Genomic DNA, 16,792 nt, shown 5'->3' with positions numbered 1-16,792 from the left:
AGGTTGCGGGTTCAGTCCCTTGCCTTGCTCAGTGGGTAAGGATCTGGCGTTGCCGTGAGCTGTGGTGTAGGTCGCAGATGCAGCTTGGATCCTGCATTGCTGTGGCTCTGGCGTAGGCCAGCAGCTACAGCTCTGATTAGACCCCTAGCCTGGGAACCTCTATATGCTGAGGGAGTATCCATAGAAAAGGCAAATAGACAAAAATAAAAATAAAAAATAAATAAATTTCCAGAAAAAAAAAATGAGGAACGAACACATCACAGAGAGGATGCCCAAAAGCCGCTTGTTTGTAGTCAGTTAACTTAGCCTAGTGGCAGATTCTGGAATATTTTTCAAGGTCATGGTTTCTGGGCAAGAATTTAGAGCATTAAATGCACCTTTGCCAAGTCCCTCCCTCTGGCCCCCTCTTTCCCTCTGAAAAATACAAGCAGCATCTGGAGCCACACTCCTCCACAGAAGACACTGCCGCAGACTCATCATTCTGCTCCTCGATGCTGGCCTGAGGGCCCCTGCCCACCAAGGGCTCCTTTCCCACCCCGACCCCCAGATGGCAACCTTATTCTAAGGATGAAGGAAGAGCAGCTTTGTGCACCCCAAGACACTGACCGGCTAGGCTTTTGGAGTAGAAACCACCCAGCCCACTCCATCCCCCCCCATCGAAAAGCCTGGTATTTATCCATGCATTCAGTGGTTTGCCATGAATGAGGATAAGAACTGATTTCTCCCCCAGTCTGTAAACCTTCTCCCAAGGCCCCCCAGACTGCTTGGTATATATCAAATATATCTCTTACTTCTATAATAGGTAACATATTAATGGTCCATCTTACAAAAAGAGTATTTAGAAAACCTACCGTTACTCCCTGCATGTTCATCTTGCTGGGACCCCTCCTGTTAAAGAAAGAGGACGTTCATGAATTGCAAGAAACTCATGCAGTTAGCAAAATCTAGGCTTGATCAGAAGATAAAATACCTGATTCCCAGCCACATACACACAAAAAAGTCAACAGGAGGTGACCAGAAATGAAACAACTCCCTCCTTCCAAGCAGGAAGGTCCACGAAGACACAGCAGCAAAAGTATATGACACAGGCACAAGGATAGCTATTCATTCCAGCACTATTTGGAATAAGAAAAGACTAGAAATAATCCTAATGTGGACCCGAGTGGTCAATGTTCTGATAACGTTGCCCTAATGTTGAAAGAATGATGGGTCCTTGCACGTTGCGGTAGAGAATTCAGAAGACCGTCGCCGCACTCTTCCCCGGGACACACTGTGTCATGAAGGAGGACAAAGCAAAAAGCTGATAAAAATGGTGATCTTTTTTTTTTTTTTTTCTGTCTTTTTGCCATTTCTTGGGCCACACCCGTGGTATATGGAGGTTCCCAGGTTAGGGGTCTAATCCGAGCTGTAGCCGCCGGCCTACACCAGAGTCACAGCAATGTGGAATCCCAGCCGAATCTGTGATCTGCACCACAACTCATGGCAACACCGGATCCTTAACACACTAAGCAAGGGCAGGGATCGATCCTGCCAACCTCATGGTTCCTAGTCAGATTCATTAACCATTGAGCCACAACGGGAACTCCAAAAATGGTGATCTTTTAGGGAGGAGAAGCGGGGCAGGGAGGCAATGCAGACTTCCCTCAGTGTCCTCGAGGGCTTTTACCTTGAGTTTTATATCATTAGATACCAAATTGATTCATAGCCTAGGGCCCTTGGGTTTTCTTCATTGTTCTCCCCCATCCACCCACTCCCAGCACCCCCAGCCCTTAGCCTGCAGCTGAAGAGCCCAAAGGGGACTTGACCGAGGTATTCTGGGGAAGGGCTACCCTGCCCCTGGCTATGTGGTAGGCAACACCGGGACACTTGAGGTGACAGGCAAGTCACCCTCATGTCACTGGAGACGGCTCCCTGCTGGAGCCCACCAGGGTTCCAGCTGCAGAAAAATGACTCCTTCTGGAGCTACGCCAGGCTGCATGGCTTCGCTCCCAGGCTGCCTGCAAGAAATGGAATGGTTGCCGAAGGGTGTGGTTCAGCCCTCTTCTCTGAAGTGCTGCTGTTCCCAGCTCTGAGGGTACAAATGCAAAGAAGTTTAGTTTCACTTTCCAAATGATTTCCTGCTTTTTTTTTTTTTTTTTTTTTTTTTTTTTGCCTTTTTAAGTTCCCAGGCTAGGGGTCAAATCAGAGCCATACCCACAGCAATGCTGGATCCAAGCTGCGTCTGAGACCTCAGCTCACAACAACGCCGGATCCTTAACCCACTGATCAAGGCCAGGGATCCAACCTGAGTCCTCATGGATACTAGCTGGGTTCGCTACTGCTGAGCCATGACGGGAACTCCTTTTTTTTTTCCCTGCCTTGCTTTTTGCAGGTTACAATGCTCTTTTTTTCAGAATCCTAGTCCTTGTGGATGGCATGTGAAGGCCAGGCAGGCTGTTTTCTGGGTTTGCCCAGTTGGTTTTGAAAGCAGTTGAGTTAATTTTCTGGGATTAAGGGGATCACAGGTAGCGCAGCAGGCTCAGCAATTTGTCTTCTCCCTTGTGCGGATAAAATTAGCCGGAAAAGGGCCTAGGAGTAAGTCTTAGGGTCTGTCTGGCTTTCTTTGTCGGAGAATGTCGATACCCTTGTTGACACTCCTAAGTATCTACATCAGAGAGAAATGAATGAATGAATGAATGACCCACTGCCTGGCCACACATAGTCCTCTTTCCAGTTTTCCAGGGGGCTCCAGGAGGGCTTTAAAAAAGAAGCTGTTGTTATGTCTCCTCATTAGACAGGCATGCCTGTCTTTAAGAAAAGGCTGGGCCACTCTCAAAAATATTAGATTTGATTTTTAAACAAATTAGGGGATGTTGCTTGAAATACAGGGTTTTTTGTTTTGGTTTGGATTTTTGCTTTTTTTTTTTTTTTTTTTAGGGCTGCATCCACAGCATATGGAGGTTCCCAGGCCTGGAGTCGAATCCGAGCTGTAGCTGCTGGCCTGCGCCAGAGTCACAGCAACCTGGGATCTGAGCCACATCTGCGACCTACACCACAGCTCACGGCAACGCCAAATCCTTAACCCACTGAGCAAGGCCAGGGGTCGAACCCACGACCTCATGGTTCCTAGTCAGAGTCGTTAACCACTGAGCCATGACAGGAACTCCAACACCCGATCATAACACCGGAGAGAGGCCAGAGATTGAACCCAGAACCTCATGTTTCCTAGTCAGATTCATTTCCGCTGAGCCACAATGGGAATTCCTGAAATACAGTTTTGATCAAAGAAATCTTCACATAATGAGGAAGTCATTCTGGCTTATACATGAGTTAACTTGAACTTTATGTCAACTAGAACTGCCTGTTTATGGCCTATCAAGCATACATTGTACATCTGCTTTAATTATTAAAGAAAGGGGTGCATTGACCAAAAGTAAAGAATGTCCATACTTAAAAAATGAAGATAGGGGTTCCCATCGTGGCTCAGTGGTTAACGAACCCGACTAGGAACCATGAGGTTGTGGGTTCGATCCCTGCCCTTGCTCAGTGGGTTAAGGATCCCGCGTTGCTGTGGCTCTGGCGTAGGCTGGTGGCTACAGCTCCGATTAGACCCCTGGGCTGGGAACCTCCATATGCCGTGGGAGCAGCCCAAGAAATGGCAAAAAGACAAAAAAAAAAAAGAAAATTAAATGTTTCCCTTCCTGGGACACCCATGCTGCTACTCCCTCAATGATACGATTTCCCTCCCAGGTTCCAGGGCCACATTGACTCACTGTGTATATGCTAATCTGTTTGGGTTTGTTGTTGCTGTTGTTTTGAAACCTCGAAGGAATGTTATCCCTGGCTTGTTGGATGATCTTTGTTCTGACAAGACCTAAGACTGTGCTGAAAGCCATGCTTCTCCAGACCAGTTCCTCAGAGTTCTCTAAGAAGACGTCTCCCAGGCTACAGTCCTCAGTTGCGCTCAAACAAAACTCTTGTCTATTCCCATTTTTAGGTTGCTTATTGGTGATTTTCATCAACGGTTTCTTCTCATTAAATGCAATTGTTGGCAGTGCTCTTTTAGATAAGAACGTCCTACAGGTGCAGATGAAACATGAGATGATTTACCAAGTGTTAGCTGATCTGTCACTTCATGGAGAGAGGCAGAGTGGCCATGCTAACTTTATTTATTTATTTATTTATTTTTTGTCTTTTTGCCATTTCTTGGGCCGCTCCTGAGGCATATGGAGGTTCCCAGGCTAGGGGTCGAATCGGAGCTGTAGCCACCGGCCTACACCAGAGCCACAGCAACGCGGGATCTGAGCCGCGTCTGCAACCTATACCACAGCTCACGGCAACGCTGGATCGTTAACCCACTGAGCAAGGGCAGGGACCGAACCCGCAACCTCATGGTTCCTAGTCGGATTCGTTAACCACTGCGCCACGACGGGAATTCCCATGATAACTTTAAAGATACCTTCCAACCCTGAGAGTCTATGAGAACATATATATGAAGTCCTGCTTCTGAAAGCCTCCTGCTCCCAGCACCAACAGTTATTCCCCATCTTCACCTGGCCTTGACCAGAACCTTTCAAAGGCAGGAAAACAGCAGCACTTTAGAGATTAAGGCTGAGTCACACCCCTTAGAAATGACTCAGGTTCTGGATGACAAAGAGGAAAGTCCCATGTGTTTCCCACTTGCAAGTCAGTCTCTGAGCACAAACCTAAGTGAAAAAGTTGGTGCGGGGAGGAACGAAGTGTAGTAGGAAAAATAACTTTCGGGGGAGAAAAGAGGGCTCTTGCTTACAGCAAAATGCTGAGTGTTGACATAAATATGAAGAGAACACTGGAGTTTGAAAATCATTGCTTTTCAACCAACACTATAAATACTGAATCAAACGAATCATCAATGAATGCTCCATTTAGGGGGGCATTGCTGATGCAGAGTAGACTATTTCCATGGTCTTAAAATGTCTCCCCACCGGCTGATTATTAGCTTCAAAGGAAAAAATAGTAACTAAATAAAATTAACCATGTAATGAAGAAGTCAGGCAACCTCTGGATCAAGTAAGCAAAATTAAAATCATGAATGGGAGGCCCATAAACAGCCAGTGCCTCCAGATGGGAGACCCTGAGAAAGAGACAGTATCATTGATGTAATATTCTGGCCAGAATAGGTAGCTTGAATCTATATATTCAAGATTCAATATGAATCATGGTGGAGGCAATACCACACACACACACACACACACACACACACACACACTCACTCAGAGAAAAATTCTATTTTTTATAAAAGGTGGTAGTGGGGCTGACTGTATTCAGCAAAGGTGTCAATATCATAAAAGACAAGAAACATTGAGACATGAAAAGACTTAAAAGACCCTAAAGAAATGACAACTAAATACAATATATGATCCTAGATTGAACTATGCACTGGAGGGATAAAAACTATTAAAAAAACGTTACTGGGTCAATAGATAAAATTGAAATATGGATACTGATGTCACGAAACAATTGTACAATTTAACTTTACCGCATTGATAACGGTACTATAATTCTGTACAAGAATATCCTTATTATTAGGAAATACGTACTGAAGTGTTTAGGGGTAAACAACTGTGATGTATGCAAGTTACACCTAAAAGTTCAGGAAAGAGCTATATATGTGTGTGTGTAGATGGAAAGAGAGAGAGCACTCAAATGATAAAGCGAAAGGGGTAAAAGTCAACATCAGGTAGGTGAATCTGGGTAAACATTACACAGTGTTCTTTGTATTACTACTCCCATTTTTTCAACTTTTCTGTAAAATTGCATTTATCTCTAAATTTAAGAATTAAAAAAGTATTGGGAGTTCCTGTCGTGGCTCGGTGGTTAACGAATCCGACTAGGAACCATGAGGTTGCAGGTTCGATCCCTGGCCTTGCTCAGTGGGTTAAGGATCTGGCGTTGCTGTGAGCTGTGGTGTAGGTCACAGATGAGGCTCAGATCCCGTGTTGCTGTGGCTCTGGCGTAGGCTGGAGGCTGCAGCTCTGATTGGACCCCTAGCCTGGGAATCTCCATATGCCACGGGAGCAGCTCTAGAAATGGCAAAAAGACAAAAAAAAAAAAAAAAAAAAAAAAAAGATCCGGCGTTGCCATGAGCTGTGGTGTAATGAGCTGTGGTGTAGGTCACAGACCTGGCTCGAATCCCGAGTGGCTGAGGCTGTGGCTGTGGTGTAGGCCAGCAGCTGTAGCTCTGATTGGACCCCTAGCCTGGGAACCTCCATATGCCACAGGAGCATCCCTAGAAATGGCAAAAAGACCAAAAAAAAAAAAAAAAAAAAAAAAAAAAAGTATAACTGTTAAAATATGACACCAAGAAAATAGTAAAGAATCTATGAAAAAAAATTAAGAATTAAAAAATAAAACTTCCACAAGCAGCCCAATTAATTAATGAGCAAAGGAGCTGAATAAACATTTCTTCAAAGAAGATAAACAAGGGAGTTCCCGTAGTGGCTCAGTGGTTAACAAATCCGACTAGAAACCATGAGGTTGTGGGTTTGATCCCTGGCCTTGCTCAGTGGGTTAAGGATCCAGTCTTGCTGTAAGCTGTGATGTAGGTTGCAGACAGGCTCAGATCCCACATTGCTGTGGCTCTGGCGTAGGCCGGAGGCTACAGCTCCGATTCGACTCCCAGCCTGGGAACCTCCATATGCCGCAGGAGCAGCCCTAGAAAAGGCAAAAATGCAAAACAAAAAAAAAGTTAAACAAGGGAGTTCCTGTCATGGCTCAGTGGTTAACAAATCTGACTGGGAACCACGAGGTTGTAGGTTCAATCCCTGGCCTCACTCAGTGGGTTAACAATCCGGCGTTGCCGTGAACCATGGTGTAGGTCACAGACATGGCTTGGATCCCGAGTTGCTATGGCTCTGGAGAAGGCCAGAGGCTGTAGCTCCCATTGGACCCCTAGCCTGGGAACCTCCATATGCCTCGAGTGTGGCCCTGAAAAGATGAAAGACAGAAAAAAAAAAAAAAAGAAAAAAAAGAAGATAAACAAATGGCCAAGAAGAACAGAAAAGATGCTCAACATGACTAAAATCATTAGGGAAATGCAAATCGAAACTACAATGAAATACCACCTCACATGCATTAGGCTGGCTAATATCAAAGAACAAAAAAATAGGGAGTTCCCGTTGTAGCTAAGCGGTATCCATGAGGATACGGGTTCGATCCCAGACCCTGCTCAGTGGGTTAAGGATCCAGCATTGCCGTGAGCTGTGGTGTAGGTCACAGACACTACTGGGATCTTGCATTGCTGTAGCTGTGGCATAGGTCCGCAGCTGTAGCTCCAATTTGACCTCTAGCCTGGGAACCTCCATATGCCGCAAGTGCATCCGTAAAGGGCAGAAAGAAAGACCAAAAGACTGAAAGAAATACTGAAAGACAGACAGACAGACAGAAAGAAAGAAAGAAAGAAAAAGAAAATAATAAGTGTTGTCAAGGATGTGAAGAAACTGGAACACTACTGCATGATTTGTGAAAAGCAAAATGATACAGATGCAATGGAAAACATTACAGTGGTTCCTCAAAAAACAAAATACAAAATTAACCATAAGATTGCTGCTATGGTGTGGGTTTGCTTCCTGGCCTGGGAACTTCCGAATGCTGCAGACATGACCAAAAAAAAAAAAAAAAAAAGAATTTCAAAACAATGACAGCTGAGCATTAAAAAAGCAAATCATGGGCCCTGTGCAACCATACAGATTGTACACCCCCAAAGCCAGCCCTGATAGAATGCCATGATAAGAACAAAACCATTTCAAAGCAACCCAGTGGTGTACTGGAGTCAGCTCAAGTTAGCTCTGAGAGCCAAACATTAAATTTTCAGAATTCTGCAGTCCAGTTAATGTCATGTTGGTGACTTGAAATCAGATGTGGTGGAAGTATTTACACCAAATGCTACAAATCGGGTCCACTCTCTCTCTCTCTGGTAGTGGAGAGAGGAGCTAGCTGGTGGTTAAACATTTACCAGTACCCAATGAACCTACCTGTAAGCTTCCAAGGAGATGTTTAATGTCCGATGGGGAAAATAGTTCCTCCTTTCCTTGAGGCAATGACTCAGTTTCCTCGGCTGAGGGAGGGGTCACCACCTGGGAGGCTGAGAATAGATTCAAGAACAAAAAAAAAAATCACTGTCCGACTAGAAGTAAACCAGGACAACCCATCATGAAAAAAAACTATTTTACAGGGACCTAGAGATTTGTAGAGGCATTTGCTTCAAGAGGCCTACATATACACCCAGAAAACAATGGGAATTTATGAAATATTTTTATTTATTATTAAAGTTTCATTCCTGTAGTACTACATTTTATTCCTTATTATTATTTTTATTTTTGTAATTTAATTAGTTCCTTAAAATTACTATATGCTTTACTAAATACCATTTCTGAACTTATGGTCCTTAATGTGTCAGCTAATTGCCAAGTAAAGATTACAAAAGCATTACCTCAAGAAATAAAACCAGAGCTCAGAGACTAATAGCAAAAAGAGAAACAAAAAAGGCAAGGAAGGAAGGAGAAAGAAAGGAAAGAAAGGAAAAAAGTGATTTATTGATTAAATAAATGTTTATATATAACATGTGTTTCTATGGCGCCATTAATACGGAGGGACTATATGTGTATATGGCAAACATGGGAAAATTCCAGATAGATTATGTGGGAAAAAAGCAAGTTATGGACTATGATTATCATAATCTTAGTTAAATATGTATTATATGTATCTATCTACCTATACACATATGCACTTGTCTCTCTATAGAAGAAAAGATACAAAAATAAACTCCAAACAGTGGTTATATCTGGGGAATGGAATGGCAGGGGAAGAAGAAAGGAGAGATTTTTACCTTCTACACTCTGTATTGCTGTCATCACTGAATTTTTTTTAACTTTATTATCATTCTTAGCCATTTTTAAAAATAAATTTAAACTATTAAAATAAACCCCAAGGCTCAGGAAAACTCAGAACAAGAGCCAAGTGGCCCTTAAAGAGAGCTTGTGTCCTCATCAGATAGTCTTAGTCTTTGGCTCCCCTCGCTCACAGGAACATCTAAACCCTGCAGACCAACTGCCCATTCAGTCCTTTAGTCAAAGGCAGAATTAGGCTCAAACTCTCAGAGGAGAGTAGAAAGTCAGCCTCAGAATGTTCAATGACACTTATGACATAATAATAAATATGCACGGGGTCTCAATCCCTTTTCCTGGCACACAGCTCCTAAAACCGTAGAATCTCTGAAGCAATGAGTGTCTTTTTTAGGCTAAAGAGCTGACTTAGGGTGGGGGGCAGCTCCTGGACAGCCGCGGGTGGGGGGCTGGTTGCCAGGGGACCCAACTTTCAGTCCTCCTCCCAGAACTCTGGAAAGGGGCGGGGCCAGGAGGTTGAATTCATCTTAATGGTCAGTGATTTCATCAATCGTGCCTATTTAACAAATAAAAAAAACCCTAATGGAAGGGATTCGAGAGCTTCTGGGTGGGTGAGCAAATGGAGATGCTGGGAGGGTGACCTGCCTGGAGGAGGCGTGGCTCCTTCCCCAGGCGGTGCCTGATGCATCTTTCCACAGGGCTGTTCCTGAGTTGTATCCTGTTATAATAAATCCGTCTATAATAGTTTTATATATTTTATATATACGTACATCATCTTATAATTATATAAGGTATAATGTACAATATATGATTATATATTTTGTATATATTATATATAACATTAATATTTTTATAATAAACCAGTCGTGTCCTTTTATAATAAACCAATGACCCAAAGTGAACACTTTTTCTAAGTTCTGTGAGCTGTTCTAGCAAATTATCAAAGCTGAGGTGGGCAGCCTGAGAACCCCTGGTTTGTAGCCACGTTGAGCCGAAGCTGTGGGGAATCCGGGGACTGTGACTGGCTTCTGAAATGGGGGTGGGGGCAGTCTTGGGGGACAGAGCCCTTAACTTGTGGCAACTGCAAGAACTCTGGTGCGTGTCAGAACCAAATTAAAACATAGGACACCCAGCTGTGTCCACAGAGAGCTGGAGAATTGCTTGGGGTAGAAAAACTCACATCTGGGGTCAGAAGGGTTCCAGAAGGGTTGGTGGGAGCAGCAATAAAGGAAAATAAAATTTTTTCTTTCAACAGCCGAAAGAGATTACACCGCATGTAGCGTACAGAAAAAAAAAATCAAAAGTAGAATTCCTCTTCTGATATAAAGCTCAGTTTGCAAGATTCACTGAAGCGAGTGTAAGCATTTGCTACATAGAGAATTTTCTCCAGAGTTCAAATATTCAAAATAATCTGCCCAACTGCCCTTTGCTCACTTTGTGTGGAGGATTACGTTACAGCAAAATGATAATGTGATCAGGAAGAAAAAAAAAAAAATCTCAGTGTTCAGAGTTCAGGTTGGAGTTTCAAAATATACTTTCCATATTTCCTGCTTTTTATTTCTCACTTGATAACTTGGTCCGTAGAAGAGCTGTTTTCATTCTTCATAACTTTTACCTAAGCTATCTATACCTTATGCTTGGGTTATTGTTTGACATTTTATCAAATTAACAGCAGTCTATTTTTGCTCCTCGACATGTTTTGTGTTAACAGTATTCTTAGAGAGAAGCTTCCTTTTTGGCTAGTTGCGTTTTCAACCAGATAAATGTGCACATTACACTGCGTCTCTGAACTAAAATATGGGTGTAGCATAAAATCTTCATGAACACATCCAGGAGTGTCTGCTTTTAGCTTGTTTAAGGGTGACGACATGGACTCAAAAACACCAATATTTATCAGCATATGGCCACATGCGGAGGCAGCCAAGTTTGAGGTCTGTCGTGTATGGCTTTTATATAATACCACAGCACCACCACACTTACAGGACAGACTAAAAGCAAAACCAGAAAGAAAATTCTTCTCTAAGAGTAATTTCTGAGAGTATGAGTGTTTTTACGACTTTCCTCTCACAGCAATGTGTATTGAAGGCTGACTCTGTGCCAGACAGACATTTTACAGGAATTACCTCATTCAACCCTCAAAAAATTATGAAATAGATACTATTATTATCTCCACTTGACGGATGGGAAAAGTGAGACATAGAGCAGCTGAGGAAAGGGCCATGGGACCATTAGTAAGTGGAGTCCTAGGCAATCTGACTTCATGGACCCCACAGACCCCACTCTTCATCCCCACACCATCCTGCCTCCTTCTTTTTTATGTTATCGCCTGCAAAACAACTTTTTTCGCTCTCACGTTCATATAAAAATCAGAAGACATGTGTCTCAAACCACTTCTCCCCACCCACCCCAGCATAAAAGCTCCAAGAGGGTAGGAGCTCTGCTCTATACCTTACTGTATCTCCAACCTCTAAAATTATGCCTGGTACAAAGCATGCATTCGATAAACATGCGTGGAATGAAAAATTGGGGAGATTTTGGGTTTTCCCAAGAGAATGTTCTCCGACTGATGAGCAAACATCATACACAGCCAACTGGTTTAAGAATCCCCACAGGCTGATGCAAGCAAGCAAGCCAAGCTAGTTACCTTTCTCTCTTTTATATTTTTCTATCTTTCTCATAAGGTTAGGTGCAATTTTTTTGCAGACATCCTCCAGTAACGTCAGATTATCTTCATCTATTTGATCTTGTTTCTCCAGATATGACAGCAAACTTAGAGAGGTCTGTAAGAGAATCAGTGAAGTCACATTTCCTTGCCTCCTGATTATCCATTCGTTAAGAAACATTACCTGTGTGGCCACTAGGCACCAGGTTTTGCATAAAGTGGAGCGTCTATCCAAGAGGACATCAGTGGTATGGAGGAAGAGGCATTACCAAGTAAATCTCTATACAGTCTATATTAATACCAGATGCCAAATACACGTAACTCACTAACTACCAGGAGGTGCTTGCCGTGTATTAAAACCCAATGAGGGAGTTCCCGTCATGGCTCAGTGGTTAACGAATCCGACTAGGAACCCTGAGATTGCAGGTTCGATCCCTAGCCTCGCTCAGTGGATTAAGGATCAGCATTGCCGTGAGCTGTGGTGTAGGTTGCAGACACGGCTCGGATCCTGCATTGCTGTGGCTCAGGCGTAGGCCGGCAGCTACAGCTCCAATTAGACCCCTAGCCTGGGAACCTCCATATGCCGCAGGTGTGGCCCCAGAAAAAGACAAAAATAAAAATAAAAAATAAAACCCAATGAGGTAGACATTATGATAATCCCCATTTTGAAGATACAATAACTAGGCACAGAGAAGTTCCGCAACTTGTCCAGGGCCAATACGTGGCAGAGCTGGTATTTATTTGAACACTGGCAGACTGATGCCAAAGTCCATCTCATTAACCATTGAGCACACTGCCTCTCATTCCCAGCCATAAATGAGAGGCTGGCAGCAAAACAGGGCCACCAAAGAACTGAGAAGAAAAACGTTTCGAGAGAATTTTGTATTCGGCATTTTAAAAGAAAAAAATATTACTCAAGCACTCCTGGGGAAAATTGCAAAAGGGCTAGGATTATTTTAATTTTGAAGTACAAATGGTGTGGAAGGCACCACAATCTTTTCAGCAATAAGGGCTTCTCGATTGATATATTAATCTGGTTATGAAAAGCATATGAATAACACTGGGTTAGAGCCCACAGCAAAGAATCGGAAAGCGAACATCTTAACACAATCAAACTGCACATGCAATAAATATCAGCAGGGTGGGAACAAGGGGCAGGAGCACGTTGAGTGGTTGAAAGGGACAGGAATATTAAGGAATATTGAGAAGGAGGCCAGAGGACAAACTGAGTGAAAGCCAGGTCACAGCTGGAATGATAGGCTGGTATCAGACCATCAAGGAACACCAAAGGGCTTGGGCAAGTGTCCCATGGATGAAGGGGTGCCAGGAGGAATTTTTAAGGAAAACAATGACATGAACAGATTTGGGGTATTTTTGTTTTTGTTTTTAGGGCTGCACCTGAGGGATATGGACATTTCCAGGCTAGGGGTTGAATCGGAGCTGCAGCTACTGGCCTACACCACAGCCACAGCCAAGCCATGTCTGCGTCCTACACCACAACGCCAGATCCTTAACCCACGGAGTGGGCTTAGGGATCGAACCCACATCCTCGTGGGATACTAATTGGGTTCTTAACCTGCTAAGCCACAATGGGAACTCCAGATTTTGTTTTTAAATAGAAGTCTTGGAGATAGGCTGGAGGAGGAAATGTACAAGAGAGAAAATGCTGCCAGGCAGATTAAATGGTCTGGTTAAGAGATCATCAAGACCTGGTCAGGGAGTTCCCATCGTGGCAAAGTGGTTAACGAATCTGACTGGGAACCATGAGGTTGCAGGTTCGATCCCTGGCCTTGCTCAGTGGGTTAAGGATCCAGCGTTGCCGTGAGCTGTGGTGTGGGTCACAGACTCGGCTCAGATCCTGCGCTGCTGTGGCTCTGGCACAGGCTGGCAGCTACAGCTCCGATTAGACCCCTAGCCTGGGAACCTCCACATGCCCCAGGTGCGGCCCTAGGAAAGGCAAAAAGACCTGGTCCAAAGCTAGCAGTGGAGGCACTGGGTTTTGAGAGACCTTTCTGAAGTATATATCAGTGAGTCTGGAGATCAGTTGGAAGTGAGAGAAGAAATGAAGAGTCCAAGATGACTTCAAATGGTGATGCCACCGCTTTCTTCTTCATCATTCACCTGTTCCACAGAGCAAGCTTCACACAAGCTGCACGTGGAAGGTGATACTTGATTTGTATCTTGAAGGATGACTAGGCTTTCCTTGCCATCATGGAAAGGGGTATTCCAAGCAAAGAAAATCATATGGGGAAAACAAGAAACTAAAAATCTGGTTATGTTGAGGCTCATGGTGGCTCCAGCAAGAATAGTTTTGTGGGAGTGGTGGAGCCTGAAGCCATCTTGGAATGCACTGGAATATGACTAAAAGTAGAAGCAGTGGAGAGAGTGTGTGTAGTTGATTCTTTCAAGAAGTTTGGTGGTAAAGGGAAAGAAAATAGAGCAGTGACAGAAGGATGAGGAAGGGCTAATGGGTGTGTGTGTGTGCGCGTGTGTGTTTTCAAACAAGGCACTCAAAATACCAACAACCAAGGGAAAGGCTACAGTGACAAAATCTTAACTGAGTTCTGTCCTAATCTGATCCAAAGAGAGATAATAATTTTTTTCAAGACATCCTGGAGATAGGAAGGAGAACCAGAAAGGCAAAGCCATGTATGTGTCCTCCCCTGTAGCCCCAGCACGTCAGCAACCTGCTCAGAAAATAAAGCAGAAGAGAGGAGGGCATAAAGGAGAATTCACCTGGAGCTGACCAGCCAGGTACAGAGGTCAGAGGGAATCCCCCCAACAAGGCTCTACAGCAGGTGATGTGCAAATGAGCTCTGCTGAACCTCAAAAGAGAAAGTCCTATCCTGACAGCATCCTACCAGGAGGAAGAAAAGGAGCTAAGACATGATTCCAGAAGCAATGATGGCAATTCATTATACTTTGTAAAAAGTGTATTAGATATTGAGTAAATGACACCCTAACACACACACACACACACACACACACACACACACACACACACACACAATTTAAATGGAGTCTGCATATTACTCTAGTTTAGGAACCCCACCCTGTCAAATACGAGCAGGTAGTTCTCTTTTGTTCTGCTTCTTTGCTAAAAAGCTAGTAGATTGGGGTGTGGTTTCCTTTACATGCAACATTCTATACTGATGGCTGTACTGAGAACGGATATCCTGACAGCTGGCTGGGTCTCTCAGGATGTGTGAAAGCAGCTATGCCCGCTCCAAAATTGCGTGAAAGCTTTCGCAGAGGAAACAGAACACCCTGTAAAGGCCATTTCTGTCCATCTAGACACACCATATGCATCTAGAGCCCTTCCTTTTCGGCTGAGGGGTGTTCAGACCCTCCTCCACTGGCTGGTAAAGAATTTATTTCTGTGATAAAGTCTCTTGCACTTGTAACTGCAGAAAATGCAGACCCAGTAAGCCCTGGTACAGAAATGCCTCTGGGTTACTTAGAGTTTCTCCTCGACGCACGTTAGAAGGCTGGCCCAATAGAGATCACCCTGGTTTATCTGAGGAGTATAACTCAGCCACAATTCTGACGCGAAGAGTTCAGTCTCCTTCAAAATAAAGCTGAGATCATTTGGCATCCAATAAGGAGTGCAGGTTTCATGAATTTGACCAGGTCATTCCACAGTTTATGGCACAACTAAATGCAATAATTTCTCATTTATTATTATACAGAGTGAGAAAACCATAAATCTCTTTGGTCACTTGTGCATGGGCCTTTGATGATTTAAAAGCTAACTTAGCAGCAGAGAGAAATGTTTGAAATGCTCTTGTCCGGAGTTCCCGTCGTGGCGCAGTGGTTAACGAATCTGACTAGGAACCATGAGGTTTCAGGTTCGATCCCTGGCCTTGCTCAGTGGGTTAAGGCTCCCGTGTTGCAGTGAGCTGTGGTGTAGGTTGCAGACGTGGCTCAGATCCCGCATTGCTATGGCTCTGGTGTAGGCCGGTGGCTACAGCTCCAATTCGACCCCTAACCTGGGAACCTCCATATGCCACAGGAGGGGCCTTAGAAAAGGCAAAAAGACAAAAAAAAAAAAAAGAAAGAAAGAAAGAAAGAAATGCTCTTGACTGTGAAAATATTTCTGTAGCCACTGGTGCCTTTAAGCAGAGGTCCAGGATCTGCAGAAAGGCCCAGAGGAAGAAGTACATTTCCCAGCTTTTCTTATTGGGAAATCAAGGCTGGGTATTGAGATAGCATATGCCGTTGTCATCCCCCAGCTCACTGTGGGGTGTAAGGACTTCTGTCCCTGATAATAGTTGTAAAAGTAGAAAGTGATCTCATTGTATTTATAAACCCAGAGACTGGAAAAATTATAAGAGGATGCTCAGGAGTTCCTGTCATGGCTCAGTGGCTAACCAATCCGACTAGGAACCATGCCAGTCAGGTTTGTTTCCACTGAGCCATGACAGGAACTCCCTAGAGAACTTTTAAAACTACAAGAATTCCTCTGATGTTGAGAAGGAAAAATGCCTTAAAGGTCATTTGAGTCACTTAACTGTCACTTTGCACCAATGTGAACTTGAGATTGCATCACCCCATTCACTCATGTTTCCATTCAGAGCACCATTTCATAATTCTGCAAGGTCCTGGGACTATAATGATGAGTAAGACTCAGTGTCCACTCTCAAGGATCCCACAGTCAAGCTTTGGGATTAAGGAGCCTGGAGAGATAACCAATGGAAAGCTGCAAGAGGCTAAAATCCCTGAGGGCTCTGAAAAGGGGGGAAAAAAGGACTCAAAGACTGTAGCCAAAACAAAGAATTAACCTATAGGTCTGACACCAGGAAACATGTCTAAATGACCAAGCATGGTCCTCATTTGACTACTGCATATAAAACAGCATATAAAACTCCTGAGCGATTTTTCTTAAAAAAAATATATATATATCAGTATCATATCCCGTCGTGGCTCAGTGGTTAACGAATCCGACTAGGAACCATGAGGTTGTGGGTTCGATCCCTGGCCTTGCTCAGTGGGTTAGGGATCCGGCATTGCCGTGAGCTGTGGTGTAGGTTACAGATGTGGCTTGGATCTCCAAGTTGCTGTGGCTCTGGCATAGGCCGGTGGCTACAGCTCCGATTCGACCCCTAGCCTGGGAACCTCCATATGCCTAGGGTGTGGCCCTAGAAAAGCCCCCCCCCAAAAAATATATATCAGTATCAATAATATCAGTGTCAATAATATCAGTATCAATAATATCATTTGGTCTGGGAGGGCCACACAGGTAGGCTCTTTGCATTGGTGACATGCTCAT

The 16,792-nt window shown here is 43.9% G+C and overlaps 1 protein-coding gene across 2 annotated transcripts in view; it reads right to left on the bottom strand.

Moving 5' to 3' along the window:
• CASP10 (caspase 10) overlaps positions 1-16,792 on the bottom strand; it is a 37,860-nt gene that overhangs the window by 14,937 nt on the left and 6,131 nt on the right. For both annotated transcript variants that reach the window (XM_021074526.1, NM_001161640.1), the window contains 3 exon segments: positions 11,506-11,641; positions 7,992-8,101; positions 852-888 (listed from right to left, as the gene is read on the bottom strand). In XM_021074526.1, the coding sequence (XP_020930185.1) occupies positions 852-888; positions 7,992-8,101; positions 11,506-11,641 (283 nt within the window).

This window comes from Sus scrofa, chromosome 15 (genome assembly GCF_000003025.6).
Source record: "Sus scrofa isolate TJ Tabasco breed Duroc chromosome 15, Sscrofa11.1, whole genome shotgun sequence".
NCBI classification, from domain to species: domain Eukaryota; kingdom Metazoa; phylum Chordata; class Mammalia; order Artiodactyla; family Suidae; genus Sus; species Sus scrofa.
The sequence above is the reverse complement of the archived record's forward strand: the minus strand, read 5'-3'. Positions and strand labels throughout refer to the sequence as shown.